General features: G+C 42.0%; 1 protein-coding gene across 23 annotated transcripts in view; it reads left to right on the top strand.

Moving 5' to 3' along the window:
* The window catches only part of RBM6 (RNA binding motif protein 6), a 124,259-nt gene that overhangs the window by 86,720 nt on the left and 19,613 nt on the right, over positions 1-17,926 (top strand). For 13 of the 23 annotated variants that reach the window (XR_014823041.1, XM_021068796.2, XM_084988230.1 and 10 more), the window contains 2 exons: positions 9,123-9,197; positions 16,333-16,390. Coding sequence is in view for 19 of the 23 variants with exons in the window: in XM_021068796.2 (XP_020924455.1) it covers positions 9,123-9,197; positions 16,333-16,390 (133 nt within the window). In the remaining 4 variants the exon portion in view is untranslated. Of the gene's footprint in view, positions 1-8,054; positions 8,225-9,122; positions 11,582-15,832; positions 15,897-16,332; positions 16,391-17,926 lie in introns of those variants that run through there. The other 10 variants (XM_084988226.1, XM_084988224.1, XM_084988228.1 and 7 more) reach the window with 5 other exon arrangements.

Genomic DNA, 17,926 nt, shown 5'->3' on the forward strand with positions numbered 1-17,926 from the left:
GCATATGGAGTTCCTGGGCCAGGGGTCAGATCGGAGCCACAGGTGCAACCTACACTACAGCTGCATCAACACTGGATCCTTAACCCAGTGTGTTGGACCAGAGATTGAACCTATATCCCAGTGTTCCAGAGATTCCGCCAATCCCCTTGCACCACAGCAGGAACTCCAAGGCTCTTCCCTTTTTATTTTATTTATTTATTTATTTATTCATTTATATATTTTTTTATTTTTACGGCCACACCTGTGGCATATGGAGGTTCCCAGGCTAGGGGTCTAATCGGAGTTACAGCTCCTGGCCCACACCAGAGTCACAACAATGCCAGATCTGAGCTGCGTCTACGACCTACACCACAGCTCACAGCAACGCCAGATCCTTAACCCACTGAGCCAGACCAGGGATCGAACCCACATCCTCATGGATCCTAGTAGGGTTTGTTAACCACTGAGCTGCGATGGGAATTCCCTTCAGTGTGGTTCTTCCCTCCTCCCCTAGTTTTCTTTATTACAGAGGGGAAATATTTAATTATATGATCACTGTGGTTATTTTGATGGTTTTCAAACAAATATCAGGGATGCCTTTTAATACACTGGATGATGATGATAGTATTACAAGGCATTTCCAAGACTTACAGGTCTGACCAGAGGGTTTCTTGATGGCTCAAAGTTGTGTCATTGTAGCACTTGACACTACCTTCCACTGGGCCAAGTTAGAGACCTCCTGGCTTTATCTTCTCCCAAACTTCAGTGATTTCTGCCCTGTGCAGAGATCATTCCCTCATGCTCTATATGTCTGCTACAATGGCAGCCATGATATTACATACAGCTCTGCTGATGTTGCTTTCTCAGTGTGGGCTAACTTAACTTGGGCACATCTTCCATGTGAAAAGCCATCTCTTGTTTTTATTAGGGACTGGAGTTTGATAATTCTGTGTTACTTGCATGTAAGAACAAGTAGATCTAAAAGAAATAAGGATCCAACTTGTTTCAGCAGCCTTTTCTGACCTGAAGCTTCCATTCTTGATCTCGTAGCTTCTATTAGAGTGGCACTAGATCTATAACTTTTTGGCTAAGAAATAGAGCAGTGGGTGGTTACCTACCTAAAATGGTTGAACAGCGTATTTTTGGAAGTCTGGCAGCTCTGTATTTTACTCATCTTTTCAGGGCCCTGATTCTGCAGAAGGTATGTCAGCAGGGTTCTCTGAAGGGTCTGAGCCAAGGACATAGAAGCCAGAAAGGCTGGTAGAGACTGCCTTTAAGAGAGCCAAGGTTCTCAGGAGGGGATAGATAAAAGAGCAGGGAGAACTAATCTCTTTCAATGGTGAAGCTAGAAGTATTGCTGCTGGGTTTTGAGGGAACCCCTGGCGAACATTATGCAGGCTTTGCGATGGTCTCATCAATGTGGCCTATGCTGTGTCTAAGGACCTGTGGGACTCATCTGCTCTTTTGGCAGTTCCTGCCACCTCTGTCATCAGCTTTGTAAGAAAAAGAAATGAGAGAGGAATGGTTTGAACGGTATTGAGTAAATAAAGCAAAATAAGAAGCTTTATATTTTCCACATTGATTTTAGAAAATTTCTTTTTCTAACCCTACCGTGATTCAGTTTAGAGACCTTCCCAGACAATGAAACATGGATGTATGTTGAACTTAGGGTCTACTTTTCCCAGAAGAAAAGAGCCAGGGAACTGGAACAATAGTCATCTCAGAATATGAAAGAGTAAAATGGAGGTTATACAAACCTGAATTCTGAAAGGAATTCTGAGGATATCAGTAAGATATGTTCAAACATAATTTTCTACTTCCACTAGAACTAGGTCATATCTCTGTTTGGAAATAAATAATTGATTAATCAGGGAAATCTTAACTCAACTGAAGTCCTTATAAACATTGGCTGAAACATTGTTCCTAAAACATTAAAAATTATAACAAACTGGAAGTTCCCAGAACATTTGTACTTTAGTGGTTCATAGTGGTTTGATTTTTCTAAGTACTGATAGGGTTTTTAAATTGTTTATTTACGGTAATATGTTGTAGTGAAGGAATTTGCTAAGTGCCTCATCTGCCTAGCAGTCTCAGTCTCTGTAATAGAGCCTCATCCTCTCACAAGGAGAGAGAACTTTTTTTTAAACTGTTTTGATTATTTTTTAATTTATTTTATTTATTTGCTTTTTCATTTGTTTGTTTATATTTTGCCTCTTTGTTTTTGATTCAAACGATTTTAGAATGGGAAAGTCTCATAGATTCCCTGGTAGGTGAGTCTGTTCTTCCTGTTTTCTTGGACCTAAGTTAATGAGATTATGTCCAAGACTGCAGGTCAGTAATTTTCCTTCATAATAATTGAGGCATTTTCGAGAGGAACTGGGATCTTACTTTAAAATACACAAAAGAGGAGTTCCTGTCATGGCTCAGTGGTTAACAAACCCAACTAGGATCCAGGAGGACTTGGGTTTGATCCCTGGCCTCATTCAGTGGGTTAAGGATCTGGCGTTGCTGTGAGCTGTGGTGTAGGCCACAGATGCAGCTTGGATCCCAAGTTGCTGTGGCTGTGGGGTAGGTTAGCAGTTGCAGCTCCTATTCGACCCGTAGCCTGGGAACCTTCATATGCCACAGGTGTGGCCCTAAAAGGACAAAAGACAAGAAATAAATAAAATGAAATACCAAAAGACTGGCAGGGGTTGTTGGTGAAGTGAGTGGAATATATTCTCAGAACCAGATGACTTTAAAGTAATCAAGATGCTCTCTGTCAGGGCTTTTGTTGTCTTCTTGGAGCAGAGTTCATCTTGAGACCCTGCTTCTACCAACTCTGAGCCTGGTGGATGGGGCTTAGTGACCACAGACCAGCCATATAGCTTCAAAGAGCAGATAAGGTTTTAGCAAGATACTGGTTTTGTCCTTAAAATGGCAGATAAACTTGTCAGGTAATAAAAAATGTTATCAAGGAGCATTTTAGAAAACATTTTTGTTATGCTTTCATCTGGACAAGAAGAAATATCTCTGTATAAGTAGCATCCCAGAGGACAGTGTCTCCTTGCTCCTCAGCAGTAGGATTCTGTTTCCAGTGGAGATCCCATCAGGGCCTCACCTCCTGACTGCTTAGAGGGAATCTCACATCCTATAGGGTGAAAGGCTATTGTCAACAGAGGGTATACAGCGGCCAGTGGACCAAGCTAGAGTTGTCCCAGAGCATTCTGTGTGCTTCCTTCAGGATTTTTGGCCTCTGCCTCCCTCTTTCCTTCCACTCTTTTACTCTTTCTGTCTCATTTTGGTTTTGGCCTTTGGGAATACTGAGTTTTACAAAATATTTGAACTATAACATATAGTTGTACCAGAAAGAATGAGCCTGGCTGCTTTGCAAAAGATTTCTATAAATACTACCCTTTCGTACCAAGGGGAATGACATACAGTAAGCCATTCATATCCACAAATTCTACATCTGCAGATATAGAAGCCAACTCTATTTTACATGAGACCTCAGCATCAGATTTTGGTTAGCCACAAGGATCCTGGAACCATTCTCCTGTGGATACCAAGAAATGACTGTTTATTTCTTTTGTCTTTTTTTGTTTTGGGTGGGGAATGTTTGGCCACCCGGGCGGCATATGACGGCAAGTGAAATTCCTAGGCCAGGGATCAGATCTGAGCTGAAGTTGGGGCCTCTGCCACAGCTGTGGCAATGCTAGAACCTTTAACCCACGGTGCAGGGCCCAGGATTGAACCTGCATCCTGGCTCTGCAGAGGTTCTGGTGATCCCATTGCACCACAGTGGGAATTCCTGTATATCTGTTTTAAACCTGTTATTTTGTTCTTCTTGCTTTAGTCTTTTTGGTGGTCGTTATTGTTGAAATTCCTGGTAGCAGACTTACAAGCAGCCCTCTTTGTCTTAGACATAGGGCATAAAGTAACTTGTAGGGGCTTTAAGAACACAAAGAGCACCTTGAACAGGCCAGTTTGGAGGATTGGCAATGTTATCAAGAAGCAGGGTCTTGGAGTTCCCATCGTGGCTCAGTGATTAATGAATCCGACTAGATACCATGAGGTTGCGGGTTTGATCCCTGGCCTTGCTCAGTGGGTAAGGATTCGGCGTCGCCGTGAGCTGTGGTGTAGGTCATAGACGCAGCTCAGATCTAGCATTGCTGTGACTCTGGTGTGGGCCAGGAGCTGTAACTCCGATTAGACCCCTAGCCTGGGAACCTCCATATGCCACGAGTGTGGCCCAGGAAAAGACAGAAAAGACAAAAAAAAAAAAAAAAAAAAAAAAAAAAAAGAAGAAGCAGGGTCTTTATGACAGTCTTTTTAAAAACTCTCTATGGGGCCATTGCCTGTGAATTTCTTTAGACTTTACCTTGTACATCTTTTTCTCAGAAGCCACTTCTTTGGTGAGGCAAGTATTAAGAGCTGGCTGATACCCTGGGAGTGTAAAAACAAAAAAAAAAGCAGTATGGTGAAAAGAAAACCTGACTTTTAGTCCCTTATATGTTGCTAACCAGCTCTGTAATCTTGGGCAGGCTGCTCCATGTTTCTCAGCCACACTTTCCCATGTGGAAATAGGTTTTATATATGCCTTTTTAGTGAGGATTGAACAAGATGACACTTGTAAAGAATGCCTTTGTAAACTGTAATTGCTTTGTGAATAAAGATTACTATCTCTGATAAACAGTACTAGTTCTCAACCACCAGTAACCTGATTCCCCCATCCTGTGTTGGGAGGAAGCACAAATCTATGAAGAGGGCTTGCTCATTTTCAGTGTGAGTTATATTCACAAGGCTCACATACTTTACCCCCCCCCCCGCCCCGCCTTTGATCCTGTCTGTCTCTCTCTCCATACTTTAATGAGATGATCTGTTATGTCACATAGCAGCTGTATTCATGGTACCAAGTGTAACTGTGACTGTGCTTATGGGAAATCTTCAACAAAGATGCAAAGTGCTGGCCAGAAATGTTCTTTCCTTTCCATTTTCTCCTATACCTCCCCAGTACCTTAAGAATCCTTGGGCTTAGGCGTTCCCATGGTGGCTCAGTGGTTAACGAATCTGACTAGGAACCATGAGGTTGCGGGTTCAATCCCTGGCCTCGATCAGTGGGTTAAGGATCCGGCATTGCCATGAGCTGTGGTGTAGGTCACAGACAGCGCTCAGACCCCGCGTTGCTGTGGCTCTGGCGTAGGCCAGCAGCTGCAGCTCCGATTCAACCCGTAGCCTGGGAACCTCCATATGCCGTGGGAGCAGCTCAAGAAAAATGGCAAAAAGCTTAAGAGTTCCTGTCAAGGCTCAGCAGTTAACCAACCCCACTAGCATCGGTGAGGACGAGGGTTCGACTACTGGCCTCACACAAAGGGTTAAGTATTTGGCATTGCCGTGAGCTATGGTGTAGGCTCCACACGCAGCTTGGATCCCACTCTGCTGTGACTGTGGTGTAGGCCAGCGGCTATAGCTCCGCTCTGACCCGTAGTCTGGAAACCTCCACATGCCGCAGGGATGTGGCCCTAAAAAGACAAAAAGACAAAAAAAAAAGAATCCTTGGGCTTGGTTATAAACCAGCTGGAACTTATGATGGAGTCTTAAATTCTCTGACCCAAGTCCTTTACAGGTTATCGGCCACAGAACTCAATTTTGAAGTCTCCAGAAGCAGCAGATGCAAAGGGAAATGAAAATGTGAATGCACCAGCCCTCAGGATATGCTACTGTCCCTGAGATGGAGAGGACTTACACGTTGCTGTTCAGAACTGCATTTATCTCTAGCTGTTTGCAGCTTCGCATTAAGATCCTTTGAGATAGTCTTAGTAACATATGTGTGACTTTGTTAAGTGAGGTCTTTGTGCTTGGGAGGGTTCTAGCAAGTTTTAATCTCCTTTAGGCCTAATCTACACTAATGAGAAAAGTGTCTTTGGTTTTACTTTTAAATATATGATACATCTTTAGGAGCCAGATCTGGTTAATCAGACTCATGGTCTTCATGGTGTCTTTGCTTTAAGTAGCTTAATAAATAACCAGTAATTCAAATGATGAATAAAAATTCTAGTGTGTGAGAATGTTTTGTAATCAACAATTAAAATTGGACAACCAAAAAGTGGTGAAATCATAGTCCTACCCACTTACTAATCCAACTCCCCACAGGTTGCTTCCCTGGGAGACACTGGTAGATCTTTATGAAATCTGAAGACAGGACTTGGCAAGAATAGGGAGGGGTATAATATATGTTAGGGCTGTGCTTGGTATATCTGGGCCGCAGATGTATGATAGCTGGGGAATCAAATCATATATAAACCTGATTGTTCTCATTCAAGTTTTTTCTGTGTCTGTTTATTCTTATTAAAACAATTGACTATTGTTCAACAGTGATGGTTTTAACTACTTTGTATTCTTTAGCAGTAGTCTCTGGTAACCTCACGTCTATTCATGTGCAGGTTGAAAAGAAAGGGTTGCCTTAGTTGTAGGAGACTCTGAGGAAATAAAAATCATGGCCTTTGTGGAGTTCTTTTGTGGCTCAGCCAGTTAAGGATCTGGCCCTGCCACTGTAGCGGCTTGGGTCATTACTGTGGGGCAGGTTCAGTCCCTGCCTGGAGAGCTTCCACATGCTTTGGACACGGCCAAAAAGAAAAATAAGAAAGAAATCATGGGCTTTGTAGCACATGAGTTGAAAGTAACCTTCTCAAATTGATATACTGTGGGTACTCCTAGCAGGGGAGTTCCCTACCCTCAACAGAAAGTCAGCAGCAGCTCTGGGAACATGGTATTTGTTATCTGAGAAGTGTAGAGTGCTCCTTGCCCTAGGAATTCCTGAATCTGCTGATACCTCCAAGTAGTGAAATCAGAATTTGCAGCTGACTGCAATTCACAGTAGTACCTTGTTCAGATGGCATTTTCACTGTTCAAATAGCAAACCACATGCTTTGTGGACTGGATATACAGATGTACACCATGACAGCAGCACCTCCCTGCGGAGCCACTGTGTGCTAAGCACCTCGGTCTTCCAGGGATAGATAGATCCATTTGGTCTTTTTTTCATTCTGCAAGTGCTTATTAAGTTCCTTTGCCATACCAAGTATTGTGCTTGGTACTGATTTAGCCTGGATGCTGAGATTTGGCCCAGCCAGTGAAAACTAACATCAAGTGCTATCATAAAGATAGAGATTTTGACACGCAGTGACCATTTCCTTACGAAAGCTTAGTCTTTCAAGTAGTTTCAAGAGGGGTGTGAAATATTATCACCTGACAAGCAAGTGAGACAAAATGAGAGACTAACCCTGACTGGTTTCTTCACTTGCTGATGTTAGTCCTTTTCTAACACTTAGGGCTCAAAATACACTTATTGAGCCTTTCCTGTATCCCATGCTCAGCACTTTACATTTATTAACTTACTAAATTTTCATAACCACCTTATAAAGTAGGTACTGTTATTCCTACTTTACAAATGAGGTAACTGAAGCTCACAGAAGTTAAGGACCTTGCTGAAGGTCATGAAGTGGAGACAGGATGAATATTTAGGGAACTGGACCCAGAGTCCATATTCTTAAATGATGTGATATACTGCCTCTGGGTGGAAGGGTACTACCATCTTGATCAACCTCCTTTATGGGCAGAGTGATAATCCCCTGACTCTTCCTGTCTGCAGAGCTTTTTCTCTTTCTTGGATTAGCTCCTGAGGGCATATTACCTTTCCCTAAGAGTAAGCAAGGGTTGGCAAATGCAGCATATGGTCCCTTAATTATAGCCCCAGATGTGAATCTGACTCAGCCTTTCACCAGCTGGGGGACCTTGAGTCTCTGAGCATGTTTCCTCATCTGTAAAGGGGAGATAATGATCATGGAATTATTTAGGAGTTTATAAATAAGATAACAGTTTCTGGCTCTGGATAAGCACTTAAAAAAGTGTTATCAAATTTTTATTCTCATCGTCCTCTAGCATTGAGAACAAGCCAGGAAACAATTTCCCAGAAGCTAGCTTCTAGGACCTAGGTAGTGGGGCAATTTTTTTTTTTTTTTTTTTTTTTTTTTTTGCTTTTGACAAGACAATAATTTTATTCTATGTATTTCTCTTGACTCTTTTGGTATGAAAAGCAGAGAGGTAAAGCATTATTTGACAGATGTATGGATTCAAGCAAGAAACTGAGGTCCACTTGCAAAGAAATGCCTTGTATAACTCAGAGCCCTGTCTGAGGAGACACAGAGGACCCTAGAGGGCGGAGAATGAACACAGCGCAGGGGCTAGTTCCAGAGTCGCATCCTCGGTTAGTTCACTTACGAGTGTGGGTGAGGGTCCCTTGTCAGTAGGCAGAGATTTTTTTTTTCCTCTGCTCTAACCATAACTGCTATTTAGTGTTTATTAAACAAAATTTATTTTTTCTTGATGTCTTGTCCAAAACGCAGAGGCAAAGGAGCTCTGTAACTTCAGGCTTGTTAAGCCCCTTTCCCCACCTGTTCCTGTGCCAGACTTTTCCAAAGTGCTTATTTGCCAATAGTTGCTCATCAGATCTCATGGCCAGCTTACTCTGTAGGCTCCATGCCACAGTGATGCTGCTGCCACTGCCACCACCACTAGCCATTTAGTCTCCTGCTATAAGGATGTGACCTGCTGTGAAGCTTTCACATTCCCCTTTTCTTCCTGTCTTTGGGTTATACCTCTTTCTTTTGGTGCTTTTGCCATGCAGCAGTGTTGCAAAAAGAGTTTCCAGGCATCAAAGTTAAAAGCCCTTACTACCTTGCCAAGGAGATTTGAGTTAGCTGTGGAAAAGGAGATAATTGAGAAGACTCCTGTGGCTCTGTGCTTCAGAAGAAAGAGTTTGCTTCTTGATAGAGTGCTACTCCCTAGCATGGTGAGGGACTTTCTGGGACTACATGACCTCTGGAGGAGTAGACTCAGCCTAACCTGCTCAAGGACAGCGCCACAACCCGTAGGAGCCAAGGCCGAAGACTGATTTTACCTTTTCCCACTCCCTTTCTCTAAGCTTAAGCTTGCTCTGCCACTCTGCCCCAAGTCTGTGGCTTTTAACAGCCATTTCCTTTTGTCAGTGAATAAGCTCACTCTTTATACAGTGTTTCAGCTTGGGGACTAGAAAGGCTCTCTGTTCCTTCCTGTCTCTGTTTCTCCAAGGGTTAATGTTGATGGCTCTGTCTTTGTTTTCACAGGGAACTCTAATGATCCATGACAAAGAGGTCACCCTCGAGTATGTACCAAGCCTGGATTTTTGGTACTGCAAACGGGTAAGTGCCAAGAATTCTCTCCTTAGAAATAAGGATCCAGGAGTTCCTGTCGTTCTCAGCGGTAATGAACCCAACTAGAATCCACCAGGATGAGGGTTCGATCCCTGGCCCCGCTCAGTGGGTTAAAGATCAAGTGTTGCCCCAAGCTGTGGTGTAGGTTGAAGCCTCAGCTCAGATCCCATGTGGCTGTGGCTGTGGCTGTGGGTGTAGGCCAGCAGCTATAGCTCCGATTTGACCCCTCCTGGGAACTTCCATATGCCACAGGTGCAACCCTAAAAAACAAAACAAAAAGAAGTAAGCATCCAGCACCACAGCTCTTCCAGGTCTCCAGGAAAGTTGCTTGGTGTGGCGCAAGGCAAGGGCAAGGGCACAGCTCTTTTCCTTGATTCACTTCAGATGAACCAGATGTCAGGGCAAGGTCACCCATGATTTCTGCTTCCCAGCTACTGCCTGTGGCCATAGAAGGTTCTGGGCCTGTAGTTGGAGTCACTTTCCCAACGATACAGGCCATGCTTTCTGTTGTGATTATGAACTGAAAGATTAATAGTCTCTTGACTTATAACCTCTCCCCAGTTACCCTTCCTGGGAGTGGTTAAAGAGGAATTAGTGTTTGGAGAGGTGTATAGAGAGAGGCTGGGTCTTTGAGGGGTATACTTTTTTTGGATATGGGTTTCCAAGGATATAGAACTTCAGGTAGGTATGGCGGTATTTTTCCTCTGTTTAACTCCATATTCTTCTAGAATGGCATATTTAGAGATTTTAGGCTATACTCTTATTAGAAGCTATACTCTTATTAGAAGCCCAGTTTGATTGCAGATGAGCATGGAAATGTATTTTGTCATTTTTTATTGCTTCTGAAGTTTGAAAATTTTATATACAATTTCTGAACTGTGATTCATTAAAAGTATTATAGGATGTGATAAAATTAAGTAAAAGATTTAGCTTGACATTTTATTAACCTTGGTGAAGTACAGTTTGAATACCTGTGGTTGTCATTAATCAAAGCATACTTATTTCATGGATATGCTTGTCAATTCAGGAAAACATTTAACAATTTTTTAAATGTATATGAAATACACGTAACATTAAACTTACCATTTTAACCATTTTAAAACCTACAATTCAGTAGCCCTAAGTACATTCACAATGTAGTGCAGTCATCAGAACAGTCCCAAGGATATGTCTTGAACATTGCATATCAGTGGAATTATAAATTACATGACCTTTTGTGTCCACCTTCTTTCACCTAGCATGTTTTCAAATTTATCACGTAAGTACTTTTTTTTTTTTTTTTTTTTTTTTTGCTTTTTAGGGGTCACCATAGCATATGGAGGTTCCCAGGCCAGGGGTTGAATTGGAGCTGTAGTTGCTGACCTACACCACAGCCACAGCAACACAGGATCTGAGCCGCATCTTCGACCTACACCACAGCTCACGGCAACGCTGGATCCTTAACACACTGAGCAAGGCCAGGGACTGAACCCACAACCTTATGGTTCCTAATCATTAACCACTGAGCCATGACGGGAACTCCACTTCATTTAGTTTTATGGCTGAATAGTATTCTATGGATATACCACATTTTATCTATTCATCAATTCATGGACATTTGAGTTGTTTCCTCTTCTTGGCTATTGAGAATATTCATGTACAAGCTTTTGTTTGAACATCTGTTTTCAGTTCTTTGGGTATATGCCCAGGAGTAGAATTATCGGGTCTTAGGACACTTTTGTGTTTTAACTCTTTGAGGAACCACTAAACTATTTGCCATAAGCAGTTGCACCATTTTACATTCCCACCAGCAATGTTTGAGGGTTCCGATTTCTCCATGTCCTTGCCAACATTTGTTATTTTCCTTCTTTTCTTTTTTTGGGAGGACAGTAGCCATCCTAGTGAATATGAAGTATCTCGTAACGGTTTTGATTTGCATTTACCTAATGACTAATGATACTGAACATTTTTTCTTGTGCTTGTTGCCACTTGTGTATCTTCTATGGAAAAATGTTTGTTCAAGTCCTTTGCCCATTTTTAATTGTGTTGTTTGTCCTTTTGTTAAGTTGTAAGAGTTCTTTATATATTTTAGATGTTAATCTCTTATCAGATATGAGATTTGCAAATATTTTCTTCCATTCTCTGTGTTGTCTTTCACTTTCTTGATAGTATCCTTTGATGTACAAAACTTTAACCTAAAGTCCAGTTCATCTTTTTGTTGTTGTTGTTCCCTGTCCTTAGGTATCATGAAACCATTGCCAAAGCCAAGTTCTTGAAGATTTTACCCTTATGTTTTCTTCTAAGAATTTCTTTTCCAATTCGACCCCTAGCCTGGAAACCTCCATATGCCACGGGCACAGCACTAAAAAGGACAAAAAAAAAATAAATAAAAACCAATGAGGAGTTCCCGTCGTGGCGCAGTGGTTAACGAATCCGACTAGGAACCATGAGGTTGCGGGTTCGGTCCCTGCCCTTGCTCAGTGGGTTAACGATCCGGCGTTGCCGTGAGCTGTGGTGTAGGTTGCAGACGCGGCTCGGATCCCACGTTGCTGTGGCTCTGGCGTAGGCTGGTGGCTACAGCTCTGATTCGACCCCTAGCCTGGGAACCTCCATATGCCGCGGGAGCGGCCCAAGAAATAGCAACAACAACAAAAGACAAAAAGACAAAAAAAAAAAAAAACAAAAAAAAAACCAATGATATAAATATATGTCACATTTATATTTCACATTTATATTTATATATAAGCTTTCACTTTTTTTTTTTTTTTTTTTTTTTGGTCTTTTTGCCTTTTCTAGGTCCGCTCCCACAGCATATGGAGGTTCCCGGGCTAGGGGTCTAATCAGAGCTGAAACTGCTGGCCTACGCCATAGCCACAGCAACTCAGGATCCGAGCCGCGTCTGCGGCCTACACCACAGCTCATGGCAACACCAGATCCTCAACCCACTGAGCGAGGCCAGGGATCAAACCCGCCACCTCATGGTTCCTAGTCGTATTCGTTAACCACTGCGCCACAACGGGAACTCCCAAGCTTTCACATTTTAATACTGATTGCCTCTGTGTCTTGGGATTATATGTGATTTCTCCCCATCTCTTATACTTCCCATTTCAGCTATAATTCACATGTATTATTTTATAATCAGAGATGGAAGGAGCTAGCATTACAGGGGAAAAATGGGGGTGGGGGGCTGCACCTGCAGCGTTTGGAGGTTCCTGGGTCAGGGATCAAACACATGCCACAACAGCAACCCAAGCTGCTGCACTGATGACACTGGATCTTCAACCCACTGCACCACAAGGAAACTCTCCTTTTTTTTTTTTTTTTTTTTTTAATTTGTTTGTTTGGCTGTGCCCATAACACCATAACATGTGGAAGTTCCTGGGCCAGGGATGGATCAAACCCATGCCACAGCTGTAATCAGAGCCACAGCAGTGACAACAATGGATTCTTTACCCACTGAGCCATGAGGGAACTCCTGCAATGCTAAATCTTTAATCACTAGGCCATCAGGGAACTCCAAAAGGGAAATTTTTTTTTTTTCGTATTTTTAGGGCCACTCTTGCGGCTATGGATGTTCCTGGGCTAGGGGTCTAATCGGAGCTGTAGCTGCTGGCCTACACCACAGCCACAGCAACCTGAGATCCAAGCCGCATCTGACACCTACACCCCAGCTCATGGCAACGCCAGATCCTTAACCCACTGAGCGAGGCCAGGGATCAAACCCACAACTCATGGTTCCTAGTCGGATTTGTTAACCACTGAGCCATGATGGGAACTCCTAAAAATATTTTTTTTTTAAAGAAAAAAAAAAAAAAAACCTGCATCCTCATAGATACTAGTCAGGTTCTTAACCTGCTAAGCCACAACAGCAACTCCCAAAAGGGAAAATTTTGACCTATTTTCTGTTAACTAGAAGAAAAAAAGGTTTAATATCTGATGTCTGAATTATATAGCTGTTGCCAAGGCTGTTGCTTGAAAAAACAGAATGGCTTGGTTAAATGGCCTCTTAAAAAGATAGGCCACATGTTTAGCTGTTTCAGGGAATACTTTGTAATTTCTGTGCTTTTTTAGGAGGGTTGAAATGCTAGTCTTGCATGTGTGGTCTTCAGCCTAATGTGAAGTACAGCGACTTTTTTTTTTTGTCTTTTTGCCTTTTCTAGGGCCGCTCCCGCGGCATATGGAGGTTCCCGGGCTAGGGGTCTAATCGGAGCTGTAGCTGCTGGCCTACACTAGAGCCACAGTGACGTGGGATCCGAGCTGCGTCTGTAACCTACACCACAGCTCACAGCAACGCCAGATCCTTAACCCACTGAGCGAGGCCAGGGATTGATTTTTTTTCATGGTTCCTAGTCAGATTCGTTGACCACTGCGCCACAATGGGAACTCCTGACTTTTTTTTTTAATTCATAGCAATTGATAATATTCATAATAGCCGAAAAGTGGAAATAACCCAAATGTCTGTCAACTGATGAGTGAATAAACAAAATGTGGTATATATCATATAATGGAATACCATTTGGCAATAAAAAGGAATGAAGTATTGATGGGTGCTACAACATGGATAAACTTGAAAAAACTATACAGACACAGAAATTCTATGGACTAAGGGTAAGAATGGGAGATGACTCTTAGGTTTCTTTTTGGGACAAAGAGAATGTTCTAAAGTTAGATTATGGTGATGACTGCATAATACATACACTAGAAATGATTGAATTAGACTCCTAAAACCAGTGAATTCTATGGCATTTAAATTATACCTACTGAGGTTAAGATCCTGACTCCCTCACTTACAGCTTTGCTGTACAAACATCACAAATGGTATCTGGGGGATTGATTCTAAGACCCCCTGCTGATACCCAAATCCACAGATGCTCAAGTCCCTTACATAAAATTATGTAGGATTTGCATATAATATATACACATCCTCCCATATACTTTAAATTATCTCTAGATTACTTGTAATAGCTAATATGATTAGATGCTATTTAAATAGTTACTGGAATGTGGCAAATTCAAGTTTTGCTTTTTGGAACTTTCTGGAATTTTCCCCCCAAATATATTTGATCTGCTGTTGGTTGAATCTGAATGTGGAACCTGTGGATATGGATGGCCAACTGTATTATTTACAAATGGCCCCAAAAGCCTAGTGACTTACATTGACAGACATGTTCTTTACTCACATTACACGTTCAAGGGCTGTGGGTCATTGCTACAGTTCTGCTTCCTGGCCTCTTGGTCTGGGACCCAGGTGGGTCCTGGCCAAGGGAAAGAACAAAAGGCTCATCCACACACAAAAAAATGGTTCTTAGAGCTTCTGCCAGATCTTTGTAGATCATGTTTACTCACTTTCCATTGACCAAAGCAAGACTCACAATGAAGGATAGAAGTCATTTACCCTACAGGGAGGCCTCACAGTCACTTGACAGTGGGCAGGCTGTGTGTGTGATCTGCTTACAAAGAAGAGAACAATGAAATAATTGACTGTAATCACCTTGCTCAAGTTATTTAACCTCTCCAAACCTCAATTTCGTCATGTAAAATTGGGGAGATAATAGTTGTCTAGATCAATAAGTAATAATATGTAAAGTAGGTCCAGTACACGCTGTGTGCTGTTTAATCATTAACCACTCCTGCTTTTATTATTGTTCTCTTCTCCTCCATCTGGCATACTCTTACTAACCCTACAAAGCCCTATTCAAATTGGATCCTTGGGAGTTCCTGTTGTGGCTCAGCGGGTTTAGAATCCAACTAGTATCCATGAGGATGTGGGTTCAATCCCTGGCCGCTCTCAGTGCTGCGTCAGGGATCCTGTGTTGCTGTGACTGTGGCATAGTCTGACAACTTCAGCTCAGATTCGAGCCCTATAGGCTGCAGGAGCAGCCCTAAAAGGACATAAAATAAAATAAAATAAAATCTCATCCTTTACCTGATTCCTATTCTTGGTTTCCTACCAATCAACTCACTGCTCTCCCAGCACTCTGAAGCTCAAGGGCAAAAGTTCAGAATTTGGGTTTTGTTTTGGGTTGAACTGTAAGCTTTCCTTTTTTGTTCATAGCTTTAGATAAGAACTACATTATAAAGTGTCTTCTTCCCTTGTCTAGGCTAATGAATGTTACTTTTAACATCTTCAGAATGGCTGCCAGAGGCACTACCTGTGAATCTTCCTTGCCCTTTTCTAAATCAGTGTTTGAGGGAGTTCCTGTTGTGGCTCAAGGGTAACGAACCCAACTAGTATCCACAAGGATATGGGTTTGATCCCTGGCCTTGCTCAGTGGGTTAAGGATTTGGCATTTGTGTGAGCTGTGGTATAGGTCAAAGACAAGGCTTGGGTCTGGCGTTGGTATGGTTGTGGCACAAGCCAGCAGCTGCAGCTTCAATTTGACCCTTGGCCTGGGAACTTCCATATGCCATGGGTACAGCCCTAAAAAGACACACACACACAAAAAAGGAGTACCTGTAGTGGCGCAGCAGAAATGAATCAAACTAGGAACCATGAGCTTGCAGGTTCAATCCCTGGCCTTGCACAATGGGTTGAGGATCCAGCATTGCTGTGAGCTGTGGTGTGGGGTGCAGATGCGGCTGGGATTTGGTGTTACTGTGGTTCTGGCGTAGGCTGGCAGCCATAGCTCCAATTGGACCCCTAGCCTGGGAACCTTCGTGTGCCTCAGGTGCAGCCCTAAAAAGACAAAAAGACAAAAAAAAAAAAAATCAGTGTTTGAGAAAGAAATTGATAGTTAAATTCTTCTTAGTTCCATCCAAATCTGAATAGAACTGTGATACCAGTTCAGGATCAGATTTTGGATGCAGACTGAGTGGTAACAGCTTTAGGGCAGTACATCCTATATACTGTTTAATATTTTAGGTTAATAGTCCAATTTTCTTAGTTTACTTTCTATAGAAATCCTTATCTTGAACAAAGGTATTTGGAGCTGCTCTAAGGTCCAAATACCCTGGTAGAGGCAGCTCTCAAACAGCAGCCCACAAGATTTTGTCTGCCAGCTCTGACGAATGGAGGACATCAGGCTTGCTAGGTTTTAGGGTGGTCTGGGACATGGCTTATGTCTTTCATTTTTGGAAGTTGTTACTGTGTTGGATATAAAAATAATTTTTTGGTCAAATTGAATTCTTTCCCTTTCCCTTGCAGTGTAAAGCCAGCACTGGTGGACACCGATCGTGTTCATTCTGCAAGTGCCCAAGGGAAGGTGAGTGGAGGTTGAGTCTGAGGTGGTGGTTTTTATCCACTGAGCAGAGGAAATTTCATGCCTTCATTGACTTGAAAGAGTGGTCATCCCTAAATACAAGTTGATATATAAAGCTCAACCTTACATTGCTTAAAAGTACAATGTGATAGCTAACTTCATGTGGTCTGTTAGTGAATAGTTTTGGATCTCAGAATTCCACCAGAGGAATGAGCGGGTTTGTGGGCTCTTCAACCTGAGGTAGCTAAATGGGCAGCTGACCAGAGGTCAGTAATACTGCTACTTAGAATATGGTTTAAGGATATTGGATATTAGGTTGAGAAAGAATCAAGTTGGCATTAGTCCATGTGACCTCCCCCTACCCTGGCCCCCACTTCTTTGAAGTTATTAGGAATAATTTGTTACTGTTTTCTCATTTACATTCTAAACATTTGAGGATCTTCAATACCAAAATAAATTTTTAAAGTAACAATAAAAATAGAAATGAGAAGATAATCAGGATTAAGGGTATATATATTTTTTTTGTTGAGTAATAAAGTTACCACCTTCTCAGTGGCTTGGCTTTAAAATTAATTTCTCCTGAGAACCTTTAGGTAAACAACCTTGAAGAGCCTATCAAAGGCATCCATAACAATAGTCCTGTAACAATGACTGATACATGCCTATTTCTGATATTATTCCATAAGGAATGCTAGGGCATGACCATAAAGTACAGTTCAGTGTGGGGATTCTGGTAGTCTTCTGAAAGATCTTGTTTGTTCAAGGTTAGAACTTAGTATACCTACAAAGAATTTCTTTGCTGGGCTTTTAGCCTGTAGTGGAGATTCTACTGTCTAGTGTGTGAAACAGATATTCTGAAAATCTTTGGAGAAGGCTCTGTATGCTCCTGAGACCAAGCCAACATGTAGGAAAGTGAGTAAATAACTTTGCAGTAGACAGGTTGGAGATTTTGGGCTTCAGCTTAGGCAAAATTGTGCTTTTTCTCTCAAGAAAGACTTATTTTTCAGTCTATTCTAATAAATGAACGGATGTTTATAAAAACCCTGAGCACTGTACCTCAAGGTGTATGACACAGCCTTACCTTGGAAACATACATAGCAGGTGTTTACTAGTCACCTATCACTGCTGTTAAGTAATCTCTGCATTGTTCCCATAGAATGTCTCTTTTTGAACCATGACTTCCTCTAAGAATGAATTAATTGCAGAAAATATGCCCTTAATTAACTGAACAAATTATCCTGCTATAGAAAGAGATTTGAAATGAATCGTTTATATGTTTAAGGACGTTTGCCTTTTACAGTTATTTGCACACAAATGAGCTGTGCGCAGGTAGGTCTCTTCTTAGCTTTGCCTGAGGGTATCTGTGGTCTTACAGAATTTGAGACAGCTGTCTTAGTACCGTAATACTGGAAGAAGCAAGGCTCCTAGACATACACAGTAGCAGTAAAGGTTGCTAGCAAATTTCTAGCCAGGGCCATATCCTTTGGTAATTTTGTTCCCAGGTATGTTTTTATCACTCATTGGTTATTACAGTAAAGT

The sequence above is a fragment of the Sus scrofa genome, chromosome 13, assembly GCF_054392235.1.
Source record: "Sus scrofa isolate SSC_HxYL_T2T_F1_AM1 chromosome 13, Sscrofa_HxYL_maternal_Yorkshire_Landrace_v2.0, whole genome shotgun sequence".
Taxonomy (NCBI): Eukaryota; Metazoa; Chordata; class Mammalia; order Artiodactyla; family Suidae; genus Sus; species Sus scrofa.